Source organism: Dipodomys spectabilis, unplaced genomic scaffold (assembly GCF_019054845.1).
Source record: "Dipodomys spectabilis isolate Male_0828 unplaced genomic scaffold, ASM1905484v1 ptg000504l, whole genome shotgun sequence".
NCBI classification, from domain to species: Eukaryota; Metazoa; Chordata; class Mammalia; order Rodentia; family Heteromyidae; genus Dipodomys; species Dipodomys spectabilis.
In genome coordinates this window covers 695,230-710,820 of record NW_024871181.1, presented here as the reverse complement: position 1 = coordinate 710,820, position 15,591 = coordinate 695,230, and the positions used below count along the sequence as shown (strand labels likewise).

Below are 15,591 nucleotides of genomic sequence, written 5' to 3'. Positions count from 1 at the left end.
GGCTCCCCCCCCCCTCTGGAGGCGGGGAGTGCTTATCAGATCTCACCAATAAGAAAATGAGAAAATCCTGAAGGGCGGAGCAGGCGAAAGACATGCTGAGTGTTACTGGTTAAAGGGTCTGCCACTCACTTAAAGAACCTTGGCGCCCAGCCCCTTTCGCTCCCGGCAGGCTCTGCGCGAGGGAAGATGGCGGCCTCCTAGTGGAGGGCTTGGGGAGACCGAGTCAGTATGGCGTTGGCGGTGGGGCCCGCTAAGCGGGCGCTAGCTGGCTCTGCGGGGCTTGGCCTTGGGGGCTGCGGGGCCCCGAGACGCGGGGCGTACGAGTGGGGCGTGCGTTCCACACGGAAACCCGGCCCCCCTCCACCGGACCGCGTGTATGAGATCCCGGGACTGGAGCCCATCACTTACGCGGGGAAGATGCACTTCATGCCTGGGCTGGCGCGGCCGATCTTCCCGCCCTGGGACCGCGGCTGGAAGCACCCAAAGTTCCACCGCCCGCCCCCCTTTCACGAGCACCCACTGTACAAGGATCAGCCTTGCTACGTCTTCCACCAGCGCTGCCGTCTCCTCGAGGGTGAGGCCCAGGGTCGGTGGGAGGGAACTTGTCCCTGTGCCCTGCGTGGCCTCCGACCCTCTGCTTTGGGCAGACCTCCAAACCATGGTTCTTGATTTCTTCATCTGCTCTAAGAATGTCTTCTATCTTCCGGGATAGGATTGAGTGGAATGTAAAAAGATTAAAAAAAAAAATGATGTGAGAAAAATGAGGGAAGGGGTAACAGATTTTTCAAGAAATGTTCTTACTACCTTACTTATAGACCTGTAACTCCTCTGTACATCACCCTGACAATAAAAAAAATGATGTGAGCGGGGCTGCAAAGGTGGCTCAGTGGTAGAGTGCTTGCCTCCCATGCATGAGGCCCAGGGTTCGATTCCTCAGCACCACACAAGCAGAAAAAGCCGAAGCGGCACTGTGGCTCAAGGGTAGAGCGCTAGCCTTGAGCTGAAGAGCTGAGGGACAGTGCCCAGGCCCAGAGTTCAGGCCCCATAACCACCCCCCCCCCCCAAAAAAAAAAATGATGTGAGGGAGTAATGAAACGACTTGGTTTGAGGCAAGCTTAGGCAAGAATCAGTTTATGAAAATTTAACAAATGGCCGGTCCCTGTGGCTTGTGACTGTTATTCTAACTAGGAGGATGCTCTGAAGGGTGGGAAGTGGCATCCAGGCAGAGGATTCCTGTCTTGAGCAGTATCAGGAATTATTTTTCAGAGTCCAAGATGAGGGAGTGGCACTGTGTCTCAGAGAGGTAGACCACTAGGCTTGAGCAAAAGAGCTCAGGGACAGTGCCCAGGCCCCCAGTCCAAGCCCAACAACTGACCAAAGAAAGAGTTCCTGCCGGGTGCCTGTGGCTCACACCTGTAATCCTAGCTACTCAGGAGGCTGAGATCTGAGGGTTGCGGTTCAAAGCCAGCCCGGGCAAGAGAAGTCCGTGAAACTCTTATCTCCAATAAAGCACTAGAAATCTGGAAGTGGTGCTGTGGCTCAAGCAGTAGAGCGCTCGCCTTGAGCTGAAGAGCTCAGGGACAGCACCCAAGCCTAGTTCAAGCCCCATGACCAACCAAAAAAGAAAAAAAAGAGTTCCTTTTCCCATTCTTTAATCTTTCTATTCTTACCCAAATCAAGATTGGAAAAGGACAGCTTCTAATAGCAAAATGGTTGAGGTCAGTGGGAACAGTGTTTTCCAGGGTGGGATTAGGAAAGAAAAGTAGATCTGGCAGGGTTTGGGAACTAAGCCAGAAAATAAATCCTAAATTTGAAAAAACAAACAAAAATAAAAATTTGAGTTATTTGGTCATACACTTAAGCTGCGCCATCTTATTTCTGCAAGCTGACTAGCCATTGAACACTTTCATAGGAAGGTTCTTACATGACTGGGCATCTTTGAGTGATCCTGATAGTGAAACATCCAAGTAGAAGCATGATGTTTTGGAAGTTAAGATCATGCTCATTTGGCTAGACTGAAAAGGTATCCTATATCTTACAGTCTGTCACTCACAGAGAAGTCTTGCAAAGTGTGTAATAAAACTTGCAAGATATATTGGTAGGAGTGCCAGTTGAGATCATGGCGTGATTATGGACTTTAGAGTGGACGGACTGAGGCCCTCCTCCTAGGCTCTGTTACTTACAAGGTAGTATGATCTGAAGCAGTAAATTCTTAATCTTACATTTCCTCCTTCATTTCATAAAATGGTAGGTTAAACTTGTAGGTTAAACTTCTGGCACAGTATAGATACTTGCATTCAACAAATGTCAGCTTTAATGATTACATGTTACTTGTATATACTAATGAATGATAACATGTTAGTTCTGTCCATTTTCTTTTTTTCTTTTCTTTTTCTTTTTTTGTCTGTCCTGGGGCTTAAACTCTAGGCTTGGGTGCTGTCCCTCAGCTTTTCAGCTCAAGGTGAGCACTCTTACCACTAGAGCCATAGCACCACTTCTAGTTTTCTGGTGGTTTATTGGAGATAAGAGTCTCACAGACTTTCCTGCATGGGCTGGCTTTGAACCGCGATCTCAGGCTCCTGAATAGCTAGGATTACAGGCGTGAGCCACCAGCGCCTGGCTCTCTGTAAATTTTCAAGTTTAAGCAACAGTGGCACTCTTTAGCCCGAAATCAAGTTTGCCTGAAACCCACTCCCTCTGGACTTTCTGTTTTATCACCCTATCCAGATATTGTTTTGAAACCTGTATTTCCATTGTAATGTCTTTATCAGTTTCAAAGTGAAACATCTCATTGCCCTTGTTTATTACTACTAGAGATATTGACTGAGTTATCCCTGCAAAGTGTCCTAGTGGCACTTGGCATGTCCTAGGGAATTTACCACCTAAAAGCTTTTTAAATGATGTGTCCTGGAGTCACAGTAATGTTTTCCCAGCTGGAATGCAGTTGTCTGCCAACAACTTTCTTTCAACTTGTGGGTATAATTACTACAAAGGACATAGTACAGCTAGCTGGGTGCTGGTGGCTCACATCTGTAATCCTAGCTACTCAAGAGGCTGAGATACGAGGATCATTGTTCAAAGCCAGCCCAGGTAGGAAAATCCAAGATAATTTATCTAATTAACTACCAAAAAGCCAGAAGTAGAGCTGTGTGGCTCAAGTGGTAGAGTACTAACTTTGAGCAAAAGAGCTCAAGGATGGCACCTAGGCCCTGAGCTCAAGCACCAGAACTGGCACTAAAAACAAACAACAAAAAACACATAGTGCTAACTTTCATCCGAGAAGGAGGATTAGTATGTTTACCTGAGTCAGAATTAAGCTTCTAAGGCTGTGTCTGTTCTTCCTGTAGGGAAACCAGATTGTGGGACAGTGAAGCTGGGGAGGTTTTGCCAGGCACTGCAGCAGCCCATCCCCCCTGAGAGTAGTGAGAGCTGTTTAATGTTTAAGGACTCTTGTCACTCTAAATTGACTCCGAAAAATATATACAAATTTTCTAGTGAAACCAGATTAAATTAAAAATCAGTGAAGGAATCCAGCACAAAGTAAAAATAAGATGAGGTGAATTAAAAAAAAAAAAAGTCCACTCTGGGAAGTCTGTTTGCTGAAGAGGAGACGCAGATTTGGCTCGGGACTTGCTGGCAGTGTACAGGTTACAGAGTTGGGGTTGGTTAACTAGGCCAACTCCCCTTTTTTGTAAGTGAAGTTTTATTTGAATATAATCACATACACATGTTAATTATTGCCTAGAAACTGAAAGTGTTTACTGTCTCACCCTTTGAGAAAATGTTGGTTGACCCTCTGGGATTAGAGAAAGGTTCAGAAGGTCTCAGCACTCAGTGTCATGAGTAAAACAACATGTTTAGTATGACTAGACAAATATAGGAGTATGTTTCATAGATTTACTTCATACAAGTCTGATAAAAAGTAGCTAATTGGGCTGGGAATGTGGCTTAGTGGTAGAGTACTTGTCTATGCATGAATCCCTGTGTTCGATTCCTCAGTACCACAAAAACAGAAAAAGCTGGAAGTAGCGCCATGGCTCAAGTGGTAGAGTGCTAGCCTTAAGCTAAAGAAGCTTAGGGACAGTGCTCGGCCCTGGGTTCAAGCCCCAGGATTGGACAAAAAAAAAAAAAAAAGTAATTATCGATTGTCAGAATTAACTTCAAAAAGATGTAAAAAAATTAGGTCAAACTCAGGGCTCCTTGAGTTATTCATGAAGATCCAGAAGTTATTCCCATTGTTTCCCCGCAGTGCTACCTGGCAGCTTGAGCATCTTTTTCCAGACCACCTTCTCTTTTCATTGTTTTGTGCTGATTGTCCCAAAGGTGTGAAGCAGGCTCTCTGGCTTACCAAGACCAAGCTAATCGAAGGTCTTCCTGAGAAAGTGCTCAGTCTTGTTGATGATCCAAGGAACCACATTGAGAACCAAGATGAGCAGGTTTTGAACATCATTTCTCACGCTCGTCTCTGGCACTCCACTGAGGACATCCCCAAGAGAGTGACCTACTGGTAAGTTCCTTCATAGTAAATAGGATTTCTAACTGGTAGATTTTAAAGTCAACCTGTTGCTTTAAATCTCTAAATGTCTCTCTCTCTCTCTCTTTTTTTTTTTTTGGTCTCCAAGTCCAGTCATCATGGACAGCCTGATACAGCTGTGTAAATCTCAGATTCTCAAGTACCCTTCTCTGGCCAAGCGGATCTTTGCCCAAAACTATACATTATCTACCAGCTGGAACCGAGGTTGGTCATCTTGTGTTCTAGAAAGCCTTGTTCTACGTTTTTTATTTTCCTACTGTCCAACTAACACCCCCCCACCCCCCCCCTCCTGTTCATTTACGTATCCTCCCTCCTTCATGACCTGGTTTTGTAGGCTCAGACCGTCCTCAGTATCATTAGCCATATCCTTTTCTTTTTGACCATTTCCTTCCTTCCTTCTTTCTTTCTTTCTTTCGTTCTTTCATTCTTTCGTTCTTTCTGTGTGTATACGTGTGTGTACATATTAGTCTTGGGGCTTGAACTCAGGCCCTGGGTGCTGTCCCAGAGCTTTTGTGCTCAAGTCCAGTGCTCTTCCACTTAAGCCAGAGCTTACCTTTTGGCTTTTTGCTCGTTAACTGGAGATAATTGGCTTTGAGCAGTGATCCATAGATCTTAGCCTCCTGAGTAGCTAGGATTACAGGTGTGAGCCATTGGCATGAAACTCTAAGCCTCTTCTTTTGTGAATCAGGCTAGTTTAAATGCTTTTCCTCAGTGTTCTTTATGTTCCTTGGGTCATCATAACACATATGTAACACACATACACACATATATATATATATAAAACACATATATAACACATATACCATATCACAGTTACCTGTATCTCTTCTGTCTGCTCCACTAAATTGCACTCCTGATGGCAGGGCTCATGTCTTGTTCCTTTTGTCCAACTATTTAACAGGTCATGGCACCTAGGAAGACATGATTGAAAGGGCAGGTGACCAATATCAACTCCTGAGTGTTTCAGTCAGGGGTATCAGAGGAGAGGACACAGGTGCTCTAAGTAGTGAAGTCCTAGAGCAGGGAACCCAGCTGTGGAGTAATTGGGGACTTCAGGACATCTGTTTGGTCAGGTTTCCCTGGCTTGTCCCTTTGCATACATACTTCCTGGCAAGAAGTCAGCCTTGCAGAGGTAATGGCACCACTAAGGAAATTAGTAAGCCTCATTAACGGAGAGTACTTGTTGGCCCTTCGTCAAGTATTACCTCTAATTAAACTGCCCCATTTGGAGCTGTCACTGAAGGAGGGATGTGGAGGGAATTGAATTAGAAACCACACTAGAGTGGTCTGTGGGGAGAATCTAAAACCCAAGGTTAGGAGAGGTCCAGGCACAGTTATGTTCCTTGCAGAGTGTATGTGAAGGAACAGGAAATGCTTTAGGAAACTAATTTTGAGGTACAGTTATGATGTATTTTAACCAACAGTCAAAGTTTATCCATTTGCCACTTGAATATCCAGTGTTTACATCTGCAGTCAGGGTGGCCACACTGATGGAGTGGCACTGCTATTTTGGTCAGTCCTTGAACTCAGAACCTGGGCTTTGTCCCTGAGCTTTTTTGCTCCAGGCTAGTACTCTACCTCTTTGAGCCACCGCTCCACTTCTGATTTTTAGGTGGTTAATTGGAGATAAGAGTATCACAGGGCTGGGAAGGTGGCTCAGTGGTAGAGCCCTTGCCTTGCATGCATGAGGCCCTAGGTTTGATTCCTCAGTACCACATAAGCAAAAAGAAAAAAGCTGGAAGTGGTGCTGTGGCTCAAGTGGTAGAGCGCTAGACTTGAGCTGAAATGCTGAGGGACAGCGCCCAGGCCCAGAGTTCAGGCCCTACTATCAGACCCCAAAAAAAAAAAAGAGTCTCACAGCCTTTTCTGCTAGCTTTGAACCTCAGATCTCAGCCCTCCTGAGTAACTAGGATTACAGGCATGAGCCACCAGGACCTGGTCCTGATCTATTCTTTTCACTGTGATTTGACCTGCTGAGGAGTTTTGCCTCCATGGAGCCCATGCAGGGGCCCATGCTCAAACAAGTCTACAAGGTATATTTTGTCTATTGGTGGAATGTAGTCTCCCGTGGGCAACACTGAATTACTTCCACACACATTCATGGTGGCACACTAGTTGAGAAGAATGAGATGCAAGTTTGTTTCCTCAGACACCTACATCTCCATGCATAGTTGGATTCATACAAGGTTTTCTGACTGCCAAACTTTCCGTTTGAGAGGTTAGGGCTCTCAGTTTTGGGCTTTCCCTAGGCCTTGGAGACAGCTATGACTCCCAGGCTGTATCTAAACATGGTTTACACTTCTTGCTGGAATACGTGCTGCATAGCAAGATTCTTGAATATAGAGAGTAACTCTTACTGTCTCTGGAGTCTGACTTGGAGCTAGTGCTCAGGGATATCTATATGGGGCCATCCAAACACCCAGCAGGTATGGGGTTTGTCAAGATGGGATACAAGAAGAGTGATTAGCTGGACACTGATGGCTCATGCCTGTCACCTTTGCTGTGTAGATGGATGAGATCAAGAGGATCATGGTTTCAGGCCAGCCTGAAAAAGTCTGAGAGACTCTATCCCAGTGAAAGAAGCTGGGTATAGTGGCACATGCCTGTCATCCTAGCTATGGTGGAAAGTAAAATAAGAGAATCATAGTCCAGGCAGGAAGTGAAATCCTGTATAAAAATAACCAGTGCTAAAAATATGGCTAAAAGCATGGCTCAGCAGTGGAGCACCTGCCTAGCAAGTGTGAGGCCCCAAGTTCAGATGCCAGTACTACCAAAAATAAATAGAAAGTACCCTGGATCTGGTTTGTTTTCCTCGCAGAGATCCCAGGATTAACATCCGAATGCCAGGTTTTGTGTTGTGTGATTTGGCTGGTCCCCTAGAAAAACTATAATGGATTTGAAGCTCATAGGGACTAAAAGGCTTCAAGTTTTGCTGAGAAAAAAGATAGAAAGAAAGAAAGAAAGGCCTTTAGACAGATTGGACTGATCATCTTTCCTCCCTTTAGAATCTGTTCTCCTTCAGATCCGTGGTACTAGTGGTACCCGACTGAGCACCAAGGACCCTCTGCCCCCAATTGCCCCCAGAGAAGAGGTTGAAGCTACCAAGAGCCATGTTCTTGAGACCTTCTATCCCATATCTCCCACTATTGATCTTCAGGAATGCAATGTTTATGATGTGAAAGAAGACACAGGTAAGGAGCAGTGCCTTTGGTTTAGGCAGTAGGGAGGTGAAGGACTTGGGACCTTTTGAAGGAAAAGGCTATACAAGATACCTACCAGTGTTAGAAACCTCTTGTGCATTATCTTCTAGGACCCAGGTAGCAGCCTGTATGACAGGTACTGAGACTCCCATTTTATGGGCCAAGAAACTGCGGCATTAAGGGATTTTGCTCAAAAGTTGATTTCACACTTTACTCCTGAGAAACAATTCTGATGTCAGAATTCTATGGGTGGCTTGAGGGCTTTTCCTGGGTTGTGTGAAAGGCACCTCTTTCTGGTTGCACTATAGACTCTAGCCAATGTCTTTTTACCTTTCTCTATGGCCTTGAATGGTCCCCACCTGAGCTGGAAGGATAGCAGGTACCTTTTCTAAGAGTGAAGTTCCTGCCCTGAGCCCAGGTGAGGGGCTACTCCTGAGGCTCTTTGCCAGGCTGGTGAATCTGTCTCTTCTCCACATGAATCTTGCAGGATTCCGGGAAGGCTATCCTTACCCTCATCCACATACTCTGTATTTCCTGGACAGAGCCAACACACGGACATACCGCTTTCAACCTGATCAGCTTCGGGCCAAGATGATCCTGTTTGCTTTTGGCAATGCCCTGGCTCAAGCTCGGCTTCTCTATGGGGTATGTATATGGGGAAGACAATGGAGTTGCTTGGAGGAAGAAGGCTTTGAGGGATCGGGACTCATGTTTTATTGAGGAATCCTAAGAAGAAGCAGTTATACTTACCCTGAGGTAATAGTGGACCTTCTCTGGGGCATGACTTTGTGCAGTAGCCCACCAGGTGTCATTGGAGTCCCATCTTTTAATCTGCAGAATCTCCAGGAACTAATCAGCTTGATCTGTGCTTCATAGCAATGAGTGAGGGAGAAAGGACTGGAACAAGATGTACCCCACTCTAGAGCATTCTGTTGTCCAGGCTGCACACATCTCTCTGCTGTGTAGAACTAGAGCACAGGGCACCATGAGGAGGCAGAAGAAAGTAAGGCTATGCAGGTGGCTCATAGCTGCCAACAACTAGAATGGGTTGTAGGAAACAAATAAGCCACTTGCTGGTAGTACCTTGATCCGAGGACTTAGGTTGTCATAAAGAGGTGTCCCAAGATGGGCAGAAAGTCTGACTCTAGAGCAAAAGCCAAGAGGGTTATATGGGAGCCCTAAGCAAACCTGGTACACCAGATCCTTGGCCTTGATGGTTCTGAGATACTATCGGACTCCTAGGTCTTGGCTAGACCCTAAGGCCCTCCAGGAGGAATGAGGAAATTCTAACCACCATTTCTCATCCTAACTGGCTAGGTTCTGGTGGGGCTATGGAATTGTGGTTAGCTACTTGGGTAGGGAGTTGAATGGACCCTGCCTTATTGAGCACCTGCCACATCCTAGGCATTTGTTAGCAGTGGGTCCTAAAACAAGTCCTAGAAACTGTGGGAAATGCACTTTCCAGACTTCCTGAATCACAAGCTCTGGGGTTGGGGCCCACCAGTCAGCATTGCCAAGCCTCTGGGTGATGCTGGTATAAGCGCAAGGTTAAAAACCCTGCATTAGCTGGGCGCTGGTGGCTCACGCCTGTAATTCTAGCTACTCAGGAGGCTGAGATCTGAGGATCGTGGTTCAAAGCCAGCCCGGGCAGGAGAGACCGTGAGACTCCTATCTCCAATAAACCACCAGAAAACCGGAAGTGGCGCTGTAGCTCAAGTGGTAGAGCGCTCGCCTTGAGCTGAAGAGCTGAGGGACAGTGCCCAGGTCCAGAGTTCAAGCCCCACGACCGACAAAAAACAAAACAAAACAAAAAAAAAAACCCTGCACTAGCCAGATGCTGGTGGTTCATGCTTACTATAATCCTAGATACTCAGAAAGCTGAGATCTGTGCATTGCAGTTCCAAGCCAACCTGGGCAGGCAAGTCTGTGAGACTCTTCTCTCCAATTAACCACCAGAAATCTGGAAGTGGAGCTATGGCTCAGAATATTAGCCTTAAGTGAAAAAGCTCAGGGATAGTACCTAGGTCCTGAGTTCAAACCCCATGACCAAAAAAAAAAAGCTCTGCACTGAAATTTGAAGACCACTGCATGATTTACTCCTTGTAGTAATCCCATGTTAGAGACACTGTTAGCTCTACTTTACAGGGGTGGCTGAGCTACCTGACCATGCTAATACAGCCAAGAGGTTGGCAGGTGGGTTGGGGGTGTGGCTTAGCATGTGTAAGTTCTATTTCTAGCATGGCAAATGCAGTGAGGACAACAACAAAGAACAGATTAGCAGTTGTCACTGTCTTTTTTTTTTTTTTTTGCCAGTCCTGAAGCTTGCACTCAGGGCCTAGGAACTGTTCCTGAGCTTCTTTTGCTCAAGGCTAGTGCTCTACCACTTGAGCCACAGTGCCACTTCTGTTTTTTTTCTGAATAGTTTATTGGAAATAAGAGTTTCATGGACTTTCCTGTCGGGAGAGAGGGAGATCCTCAGATCTCAGCGTCCAGAGTAGCTAGGATTATAGCGTGAGCCACTGTGTGGCCAGCTTCTAGCTGTCACATCTTTATATGACCTCCTTGTATCTTTCCAATCCTCAGTAGATTGGCTTTATTCCCATTCCCTCATGGTAGACTTCTTGAAGGCTCTGGAAGGTTGGGAAACTCACTCAGGTTCCCACTGCTGATGAGCAGGAGCAGGGACTGGATCCTGGATCCTTCAGCTTTAAAGAATGTGCGCCTTTTAGCTTGGGCACAGGAAGGAAGCAGCCACATGCCATGTCCCAGGGACATGCCATGTCCCAGGTCTGCAGGCTCACTGTAGTCTGTGCCAGCTGTGCTGGAAGAGCCTGAGTAGTAAGGCTGCCACTAATTGCCACCCAGTTGGGTAGGAGAGAGGCCTCCTCCAGCCCCTCCAGGTACAAATTATTCCTGGAGATGTGAAGTTGAGCAATTATGGGAAGAGCCTCCATGTAAAAGGTAAAATTGCTGAGAAATTTATGTACTACCTGCAGTTTTATTGATCTGTAGAGAGAGATAAGAGTCAATACAGAATTCTCGGCTAATACTTACAGGTGCTTTTCTCTTTATTTATTTCTCATGCAGCTAAGAACAGGTATTTCTAAGGCCAACAGCCCCAGTGTGGCCTACACTGAGGTCTGCCATTAGCTAGTTCTAATGTCAGATCATCCTTGGGGAGTGAGGCTGCAGTACTTTTGCATCAGGGACACCCTGCTTCGTGTGGCCTGCTTGCTAGCTCTTTGTCTAATAAGTAGCAGTTACCAAACTGAATTTGTGGGAAGCCTCTGGAGAGTGACCTTGTGATTTATCATCCAATAGGGTGCTGTGCAAACAAGAGAGTTCCTACCAATAGATATCCTGGGACACCAGGTGTAAGCCAGTGTGATAGGGTTTTAAGTGACTTAATAGCCTGGGGGTCGAGCCTGGTTCATACCTCATTGGTGACTTTGAGGAAATTGTATCACCTCTCCAAACCTGGTTCTTTGTCTTTTAGATAGAAATATATGTTTAGATTTGATTGTAGAGGTTAGCTTATGGAAAACAGTTGAGGCACCTGGCACCTAAGAGGCCTTGAGTAAGTGGTTTTAGTGTCATTATCCTTACAAAATGACACTTAAGTGAAAGAGCATTAACCGCTATGCTGACTGCTGAGATCCTGTGTGACACAGCTGGAACGGAACGTATAGGATTGAGGCCCATTTTGAGTTGCATGAGAGCATGAAGCCTAGATGGCTGTCATCGGTGTACACGTGTAGGAGGTTACAGCCATGCCAGGCCCTCAGCCGCAGGGTGGAAGTGGATAATGTGCTGTCTGCCAGGGACACTGGTTTTGGGGCCACACATATTTGTGACTTCAAACTCATCAGTTCACCTAACTGGGTGTCTTTCCTCATCTGTCAGATAGAGCGAGAACTGGCTGAATGACATTGTGTCTATTCATTAACCTCCAGGTTAGCATTTGATAGCTGATGTCCCTGTTGCCCCCATCAGATAATGAGCGAGTTTGAAGGATTTCCATCTTTAACCTCCCAGCTCAGTGCCTGCACTCCTCAGCTCACCCAGTAATTACCTCTCAGTGTTCAAGTTGAAGAGCGGGCCCCCTGGGGCCTTGAGCCAGGCTGGGTGAGGGGAGACCTGGCCTGGCAGTATGCCAACCCTTCATTCTATCCTTACTGACCGATGGTGGAGTTGTTACCTGGGAGCGGGTAGATTGTAAGGGTAAAACTGGAGGTTGCCTGCTCTGTGCTGTTTGTTGCACCCCACAGTTTACGATTCATTTACTGGTCCCCTTTTCCACTCAGAACACCCCCAGGGTCTTGGAGCAGCCCGTTGTTGTGCAAGGCGTGGGCACAGACGGACGTGTCTTCCAGTTCCTGGTGTTGCAGTTGAATACCACAGATCTGGACTCTGATGAGGGCGTCAAGAATTTGGTATGGGTAGACTCAGACCAGCTTCTCTACCAGCACTTCTGGTGTCGCCCAGTGATCAAAAAGAAGGTGGTGGTGGTAAGTCCAGCCATCTCCAGCTGGGTGGTTAGAACAGCACCTTGACCCACCCCACGAGGGCCAGCCTGGGAGCGCTGAGGCTGGTCTTGGAGGAGGGCCGCAGCCCTAGGGCTGCTCACCCTGGGCATCTCCTCGCCCTTCCCTTCAGCTCCAGCTTCCCTCTGCCTGCCTGTCAGCCATCATATCCAGCTCCTTCTAGCATCCTGCAGGTTCCTGCTTTGTCACCACTGCCCCTTCTCTTAGGGGTTTCTCTCTCACTTTACCATTTCTGTTCCTTGTCTTTCCAGGTTTAGTAAGTTCTGCTCAGCACCACTGGTCCCTGCACTGCCTCATTCCGGTGCCTCCATGGGCCCCAGAGATGCTGCTGCCATCACAGTGTGGTGACCACCTGTGCACACCTGTGCACCCGAGCTCAGAGCTCCACCAGGGCAGAGCCTGGAAACAACACACACGTTTCACCCCCAGATCTGTCCTTAGCATAATTGCTGTGGCTCAGTGGACCATCCATGTGGCTGTCTTCAGAAAAGCAATGGTGCCTGAAGCATTTTCTTCTAGAACACCAGGCAGCCATCTTGCACTCAGAGGAAAGCAGGCCAGAACAGGGGTGCTGCTGGGTCTGTGACCAGCTGTGTCCCACACAGACCTGAGTCTAGACTTGCTGAGTGTCAGCTCTTGTTTCTCTTTGGAAACACCTTCCAAGCCAAGGCTCTAGACCCCTGTGACCCATGCAGTCTCACCTGCCACTTCCTTTCTCTTCTTAGCCTCATTCCATTGAATTTTGTTTTTAAATTTTAAGAGCGATGTACAGAGCAGTTACAGTTACATAAGTAAGGTAATGAGTACATTTCTTGCTGAACATTGTTGCCCCCTACCTCCTATCCTCCCACTTTCCCTCCCCCCATTCTCCTTCTCCCCTTGTTTTTAAGGTCCCCTCGCTATAACCTCTTCTTCTAGAATCTGAGCTCAGGGCTAAGCCTCAAGCTGGGTTTGCTTAGATGGCTTCCACTTCTCCAGTTCCAGCTCCCACCTGTGCATCCCCTCCCTTCACCACAGTGAGCCTAGGCTCCAGCCGCCCCCACCCTTTTCGCCTCCACTGTATCCCCGTGCTATCGCAAACACTGCCCTCTCCAGTGCTGCCTTCCTTTTCTTTTTCTAGTCCATTCCGCCTACCCTTGTGTGTGTGAGTTAATCGTTTCCCTTCTTGCAGCACCTTTTTTACTCCCACAGCGAGGTCTGTCACCTTTTATTATCACTCCTTGTACACCTGACTGAAAGCTCCTTGGGGATAGAAACCAGATCATGGTGCTTCTGGGTCTCTCGCACAGAGCAGAGGCCCAGGACAGCAAGAGCCAGAGCCTGATAAACGAGTGTTGAATGGGTGAAGGATTATTGTCCCGGGATTAAAGAGGGCAGCCGGCCTTTTGTTCCTGGCGGTTGAAGTGAGAGGAATTAGGGAGCCGGGCAGTGTCAGCAGATGATGTGACTGATCAGGGCCAGGAGTGCTTCCTGCTCTAACTGCAGCCCCTCAGGCGTCTATCTCGTCAGGGCCATCTCTCAGGGTCCTTGGCCCCTGAGAGAGGTGATGGGGGGAAAAGCAGTGAGTATCCACACTGACTATCCACATAAGACTGACCTCTGCTTTAATTGCTGCCATTAAACCCAGTCGCAGGATCCTAATGGGCTGTGTTCTTTCCAGGAACCTGTTGGGCCAATTGGTTTCCAGCCAGAGACATTCAGGAAGTTTTTAGCTCTGTATCTGCATGGCGCCTTGTGAGTCAAGAATGTTCTTCTGCTCGTGGCCCTCTGAAGAAGCCTGTGTCCTAGCCAGGAGGTGCTGGGGTCATGGAGGCACTCCACACTTGCTCAGCCTGGTGATTTTGATGGCAATAAAGAGTCCTTTGTTCTCCTTGACCTGTGTGGGTGTGCGGGTGCTGTCAAGGGGGACATCTCATGTGGGCCATACCATGTGGCCTTCTTGCCCCCCGAGACAAGTGCAGGCCTGGGAACCTGGCCTGCTTCAGTACAAGCCCAGCACTGCCCCGGACCCATGGTAGGGGCAAGGTTTCAGTTGCTTCATCTAGCACTTGCTGTTAACATGCTCGTCTCTGCTTTTCTTTTTCTTTTGAGATGGTCTTGCAATGTATCCTAGCTGCCTGGAAACCACTATGCAATTTGGACTGGCTGTTTCCAGCTTCCCAAAGATTCTAAGTAAATACTACCACACTTGGCCACTTCAGTCTTTTGGCGATTCTAGGCCGTTCCGGTGTGCCTGCCTCGTGACAGATGCAGTAAAAGGCACCGAGTTCTTGCAGAACTGCTTAAATCAGGCAGAGAATCTGAAGAGAATATTTGTAGCTTTCTCTAGTTGCCTGGATTAGCTGGGTTTCATTTGTCCAAATAACAATTCTTATCATGGTGTCACTATTGCCAGGCACCTTGTACCAAACATCTTGTTTAGTTGTCACACAACCCCTACAGTTTAACCAACGGTACAGTAAATGGCATCTCTGCTTCAAGTAAACAGGCACTGCTCTATGCCTAAAATGAGCAAACAGATAATAGGAAGAATGTACTCCGTTGTCTGTAGTCGAGTGTTTTGGGTCAGCCTCCCTAGGACATTCTGGAGATATGTATGTGCCTAAGGAGAGGTGCTTCAGGATCAGCACCTGTGGCATCACAGGTAGCAGTTTATGTGGGAGGGACTGAACTCAAGGTGTCACACCCATGGCCAAACCTGAGGCGTCAGCCATGCCCACAAGGCCCTGGGGCCAGAGTTGTTCTACCCTGATGCGGGGCGTCTCCAGTCAGGATGTATGTGTAATAAGCTGCAGTTGTGGACTAGGCCTAGTGTCATCCTGGCACATTGGCTTTCCCTCTTCAAGCAGCCACATTAGTGTCTGCTGACAGATGCTAGGTTGTTTCCAGTTGTTATTGTTAGGAAGAAGGCTGCCGTGCACACCCGTATCTATCTATGCATCATGGTCTGCTCTTGTTCTTGTTGAGTGTAGCCATGGGGTAAATTCCAGACAGTGTGATTGCTGAGTCTAAGGGATTTTTTTTTTTTAAGAACACTGGTGGGAGTGCAGACTGGGCTGGCAGGGCCCCAGGGAGGCATCCAGCTGGAAGCTACTGTGTAATCTTAAGGGAATGAATCTCCTGGGAACTGGTTGCATGGGGAGTGAGAGGGTGAGCTGAGCAAGGCTTAGAGTACGCACAGGCAGCATGTGAGCTAATGGCATGAGGTCTGCCTTGGATGGGCCAGGGTGGCAGGCAGCCTGCACTCCCTCTGGCTCCAGATAGCACAGCCCTCTCTGGCAGCTCGGAGCCTATGACGTTCCACATACAGGGC

At 47.6% G+C, this 15,591-nt stretch overlaps 1 protein-coding gene across 1 annotated transcript; it reads left to right on the top strand.

Moving 5' to 3' along the window:
• The first annotated feature begins 171 nt into the window (after positions 1-171).
• Positions 172-14,153, top strand: Mrpl37 (mitochondrial ribosomal protein L37). Its single transcript, XM_042669675.1, has 7 exons — positions 172-574; positions 4,324-4,507; positions 4,623-4,738; positions 7,540-7,725; positions 8,222-8,379; positions 12,039-12,242; positions 13,939-14,153. The coding sequence occupies exons 1-7, from the start codon at positions 229-231 to the stop codon at positions 14,014-14,016; spliced, it is 1,272 nt and encodes a 423-aa protein (XP_042525609.1). The 5' UTR covers positions 172-228; the 3' UTR covers positions 14,017-14,153.
• The last annotated feature ends 1,438 nt before the right edge of the window (positions 14,154-15,591 follow it).

What these genes read in the sequence shown, in the direction of transcription:
- Mrpl37 (XM_042669675.1), top strand. Translation starts at nt 229, where the DNA reads ATGGCGTTGGCGGTGGGGCCCGCTAAGCGGGCGCTAGCTGGCTCTGCG. An exon ending in TGATGTGAAAGAAGACACAG is followed by an intron (nt 7,726 to 8,221) that starts GTAAGGAGCAGT and finishes TGAATCTTGCAG; the next exon opens with GATTCCGGGAAGGCTATCCT. An exon ending in TCAAAAAGAAGGTGGTGGTG is followed by an intron (nt 12,243 to 13,938) that starts GTAAGTCCAGCC and finishes TGTTCTTTCCAG; the next exon opens with GAACCTGTTGGGCCAATTGG.